Below are 5,641 nucleotides of genomic sequence, written 5' to 3'. Positions count from 1 at the left end.
ATACGTATAATCTCTTAAACTTTGCAAGGGTCTAATCTTTTTAGGCATTTTTTTTGTTGTTGCCCACGGTCCTGGAGTATAAAATTCAGATTTTCTAGCATCACTTTCACTATCCGAACTCTCTGGGAGTTCAATATGACTACTTCCGTGATCAGATTCAGCCCGTTCTATCAATGGTTTCATCGCTATAGCCACTCTATTTTTAGCAGGTATATTCTGCTTCTCTTTCTGTACACTTTCGATCACATTAGTCGATTTCGAAGAAGAAGAAGAAGAAGAACCAATTGCTGATGTAATCGGTTTGAATGCCTCACGCAATTTTCGCTCACGCTCCATCCTATCTAAGTATGCTTGTTTGAATTTCTTCTTAATAACGTTTCTGGCTGTTACCAACTCCGATAGAACATTTGCCGATTTTCTCGATTGCATTTTTGTTAAATTGGATGTTTGATGCACCTGTATACTCATCCAATGATGGTAAAACACTGAATTTCCTCCATCTTTCTACATCTTTTTATACATTCACTGCAACGATCTTCATAATTGGAGAAATTCTTCGAAGTTTCTTCGATAGCGGCCTGCATCCCTGGGATGTTCAGGTGAAATGCATGCAAAGCCGTACGGTTGACGCCAACATTCAGCGCAAAAGTTCTGGAATTGTGTAAATGACATGTCAGCGTTTACGCAGAAGTCCGAGAATACATGTTTAAGATTAATTTCATCCATTTTAAACAGTAAAGCTAGATTGGCGTTATCGCGACAATTTTGTTTTTTCAAAAGAGAATAAGTTTGAACTAAATATATGACATCGAGACATCTATGTCGACCCAAAGTAAATATATTTCGAACTATATCACGATTTGTTGCACTATCATTCTGCATGTCATCGAAAATAACCACTGAATTCTTCTTCATCTGATCGGGAGTAAGTACTTGATCTGCCGAGTTAAATTTATAAAATCCGATGTATTTCAATGGCCGTAATATCTCTTCAAGGTATCTATATTTATCCTGATCAAGCGTCTTGCTGTAGAGATATATATTCTCAAAACGGAGACCGTTCTCGCTCAAAAGCATACTTAAAAGAACGTTCGTTTTACCTCCACCGGAAGGAGCTGCGATAATACAACGCACGTTGTTTGGAAATAGATCACTATGTCTTTTCGTTGTATAATCGCTAGCATTTGTATTACTGTCATTATTCTTAACAGGAATTACAAGAGCATGTTTCACGAAATGCATTTTGTTTACAACTGAATCATAATGTATATAAAAGCGGGAATTTATACACATCGCACTTTAATTGACGTTGGGACATATACGCAATAAGATCTCTCTTTATCTGTGTGTTCGCGCGTGAGTTATGGAAGCCTCATCATTATTATTGAAGATTGGACGTGGTCTTAATGATAGTAACAGTGCGCATAAAAAACCTAAGAGACATGTGAATCGTAAAAAACGCAAGTCTAACAATATCTCAAAGCGAAAATCGATCGCATTCAGTAAATTAGTCCAATACGCACGTAATAACATTAAAAAGTCTAAATCTAAATCATCATTAAATGGTACCATTAAAGCAGCCATTCGCTATGTTAAAGATATGAAACGTGATAAAACTGTGAATATTCCGCGAGTATTAAAGGTGCCAACCAAATTCGGTAGCGGTATTGATTCAATTTTACCTATACTAAGCGCGCTGAGTGCAGTCGGTTCCATTACATCCTCGGCTGTCGGTGTTGTTAAAACCATTAAAGATATACAGAATGCAAAAAAGCAGCTCATGATCGAGAATAAGCGATATAATATATATGACAGAGAAAAGAAAATCGGTCGCGCACTAAATTTATTTTATAAATCCGGTAAAAACGTAAAAGGTTCAGGATTTTATTTGAAACCATTTCAACAACACCATTGAATCAATATCATGAAACATCGACGTAGGGTCAAAAAAGAAAAGTATATCTCACCGTTAAGTAACTATGATATATGGAAATTGGCTATAAAATTGAAGATTCCGCATTTCCATGGACCAATAATGTTAGATAAATTGTCCGAAAAAGCACGACCCAGAGCACAAGAGTGCTGGATTTTAAATCATGGTAGTTCGCAAACAGATGGCACTCATTGGACAGCACTAGCAAAAAATTATGATGTAGCATTCTACTTCGATTCGTTTGGATTGCTGCCCCCACCGTTAGAGGTCATCCATTTTATCGGCAATGATATAAAACTCTATTATAATGCTAAAAGATATCAGAATTATGGAAGCAATATCTGCGGACATTTATGTCTGAGATTCCTTTATGATTTTTGGCAGAGTGTGATGATTAGGAAAAAGAAGAAGAAGAAAGAGCATATAAAAACACGTGCACTAGTATAAACGCTTCAGTCAATCATTAGATATGACATCACTCACAGTCACCTTCACAGGTACATCGTCAGTGTTGCAGGCAGACTTTTTCCCGGAAATCACGCTCGATCCGAGCAGTAACTATTGCTGTGGGCTATTGGATTTTACATCTTACAATTCAATACCGAACATTGTTGATAAACAAAATAACGAATTCAGGTTCAAATATAAAGTGGATGAAAAGAAGAAAGATACTAAAGGAAAAGAATTTATAAGTTCGACGTGGAAAGAGAGAACAATACTACTTCCCACAGGAGCCTATGAGATTGAAGATTTATTAAAGTATCTACAGACAGAACTCTCCTCCGTGAAAATCAGTTTAGCCTATACAATCAGTTCAGTGCTATCTAAAGTAAGAATTGCATTTAATAGTGAAGTAGTCTGGACAGGTGGAACAGCATTGAATGTTTTAGGATTCCTGAAGGAACGTACATCGACATTTAATAAAAATCTATCATATTGGAGTTCATCAATCGTTAAAATTACAAAACTTGATGTAATACGGATTGAGTGTGATATCATATCAGGTGCTTATATAAATGGAAAACATTGTCATACGATTCATCAATTTTCACATTCAAAAGTAAGCCCCGGCTATAAGTTTATCGAAGCTCCACGTCATATAATATATCTGCCGGTTAAGGAGAAGTGTATACAATCCATTCAGATTTCCGTCGTTGACCAAAGCGGTCAACCTATCGATTTTCGCGGAGAGCAAATTAGCTGCAGAATTCATATTAAAAAGAGTGAGTGATTAAGTCATAATGATAATTTATACTGAAGACAATAGCTGCAGTCCATTCAGATCTGCGAGCTATAAAAGTGCCAGCAATCAAAAAACGGGCAGTATTCGTGCAAAAACTCCAAAGCGTGATAGTCAACCATCGCGTGAAACAAAGAAAGTGAAAAAAAGTAGAAAAAAATCTATAAAAAAGAAGAGTCTCAACGCAAAAAACGTGAAATTTCTGAAGAAATTAGGATTCAGAGTTAAGAAACACTAAAATAATAGAAATGTCTGGCATTCTTAGAATTGACTCGCTAGCATCAAGAGATGATAGTATTATTAGAAAAGAATTCTATCAGTATACACCATACACAACATCTTTTGGTGAATCGGACGAGATAAGAATTGCTATTCAGAGTAAGGAAAGTTACTTATTGCCGTGTGAATCTTTTATTTATATGCAATTAGAATGTACGACCGCAGGCGTTCAAGCTGATGCTGACGCTGAAATTAAATTTGTAAGCAACTTTGCTTCGTTTCTGTTCAGCGACGTACGTTATGAGTTAAATGGCGTTGAGATTGACAGTGTAAGAAATGTCGGCCGAGCATCATTGATGAAGCTAATGATAGCTTCACGTATGTCACATCTAAGTGGATATGCATCATTTTGTAAAGCATTTGAGTCTACATCGCCGCGTAGAGCAAATGGACAATCGATAGTTTATGATGTTGTAATACCTCTGAGTGTTTGGTTCTTATTCTGTGATGACTATCGCAAAATAATTCTAAATTGCAAACATGAATTGATTTTAAATCGTTCACGACAAAGCCTAGATTGCACCGCCGGAGGTGGTGCAGCGGCCACGGCTGCGGTTGTGAGCATCGCATTGAGAAAAATTGAATGGAAAATGCCTCATATCACATTGTCGGATCAACTTAAATTGAACATGCTCAATTATTTAACGAAAAATCGTAAAATTACTGTACAACATCGTTCGATGGATATGATGGAGTTACCACAATTACCAGCAACAACCAGCCATGTATGGTCAGTCAAAACTGTCTCGAATCTAAATAAACCAAGATATGTGGTAGTGGGCTTGCAAACAGGTAGAAATGCCCGAAGAGTTGAGAATGTATCTAAATTCGATAGCTGCTATGTGTCAGATGTACGCCTACATTTGAATTCGCAGATATTTCCTTACAATATTAATGCTTTAGATATTGGAGGCGGTCTGTTTGCAGAGCTGTACAATTCATACGCCTCCATTCAATCATCGTATTATAACAGCACAGAAACGATAAATCCCTTCAATATTAACAATGGTGTATTCCAGGCTTCTCCATTGTTCGCATTTGATACATCTAGAGCTGATGAATCATTGATAGGAGGCGCTGTTGATATTAGAGTCGAAATAAAAACGCAACAAAATATACCGGCGAATACAACCGCATATTGCCTGATCATATATGACAATGAATTTACTTATTCACCATTCGATGGAATAGTTGTGAGAAATGTATAAAATGCTATCACAAACATAAAAAATTTACCATTCATATTATTAACGCATGAGAATATAGAGATAGACTATGAGTAAGCAACAAGTTGTCCAAGAAATCCATCGCGATGCTAGGAAAAATTTTCCACGTCGAAGGTTTACGATGTACGGAATCGCCGATACTATACAGGCTGATTTGATTGAAATGCAGCCGTACAAGCGAGAAAATGGCAATTTTCGATACATCCTTATCGTAATAGACGTGTTCTCGAAAATGGCTTATGCCGAACCGCTAAAGAATAAAACCGGACTTGAAGTCACGCAGGCAATGGAGCGAATTATACGGAAAATCATAAAGCAGTACCGTCATATCAATAATCTACATTCCGACCAGGGTTCCGAGTTCGTAAATAAAACGATGAAGCGGATGCTTGAAAAATATAAAATTAATCACTATTCAACGTTTAGCGTAATGAAGGCGTCCATAGTCGAACGCTTGATAAAAACTATCAAACGCCGTCTTTATACACAATTTAGTCTTCAAGGAAATTATAAATGGCTGGGAATTTTATCGCATACAATACATGATTACAACAACAGTTGGTAATTCAGCATATTCTTTATCATATTACTAGATTTGGAAAAATAACGATATATTTTTCTTTTCATGGGATTAAAGGCACTCGACTATTCGTATGAAACCTGTTGAAGTAAATGCTCAAAATGAACAGCAATTACTTGATACCGTTTATAATTATAAACGATTGGAACCGTCAACAGCTGCCGCTGAAGCAATAAAAAAATATCAACTTCGACGACGGAGTGCTAAATTTAAAGTTAATGACCCCGTCAGATTATCCAAATATAGAACAGTATTCGATAAATCATACTTGCCACAGTGGTCAACGGAAATATTTCGAATTAAAAAAATTCAATATAACACCGATCCGATTACATATCTGCTAAAAGATTATCAAGAACGTGAAATCAAAGGCAGCGTTTATG

At 36.4% G+C, this 5,641-nt stretch overlaps 2 protein-coding genes across 2 annotated transcripts; both read left to right on the top strand.

The window, feature by feature from the left end:
- Positions 1 to 3,174: 3,174 nt before the first annotated feature.
- On the top strand, positions 3,175 to 4,660 carry LOC116348084. Its single transcript, XM_031778948.1, has 2 exons — positions 3,175 to 3,322; positions 3,603 to 4,660. Exons 1-2 carry the CDS (start codon positions 3,175 to 3,177, stop codon positions 4,658 to 4,660), a joined length of 1,206 nt encoding a protein of 401 aa, XP_031634808.1.
- A 250-nt stretch (positions 4,661 to 4,910) lies between these two features.
- LOC116348085 lies at positions 4,911 to 5,634 on the top strand (the record flags this gene model as incomplete). The annotated part of the gene is made up of 3 exons (XM_031778949.1): positions 4,911 to 5,038; positions 5,105 to 5,239; positions 5,316 to 5,634. Coding segments are annotated over exons 1-3 (582 nt in total), but the record flags the coding sequence as incomplete, so codon positions are not given.
- Between the last annotated feature and the right edge of the window lie 7 nt (positions 5,635 to 5,641).

Source organism: Contarinia nasturtii, unplaced genomic scaffold (genome assembly GCF_009176525.2).
Source record: "Contarinia nasturtii isolate CC-2019 unplaced genomic scaffold, AAFC_CNas_1.1 Cnas_scaffold_2247, whole genome shotgun sequence".
Taxonomy (NCBI): domain Eukaryota; kingdom Metazoa; phylum Arthropoda; class Insecta; order Diptera; family Cecidomyiidae; genus Contarinia; species Contarinia nasturtii.
Note: the sequence above shows the minus strand (reverse complement) of the source record. Positions and strands in the feature narration are given on the sequence as shown.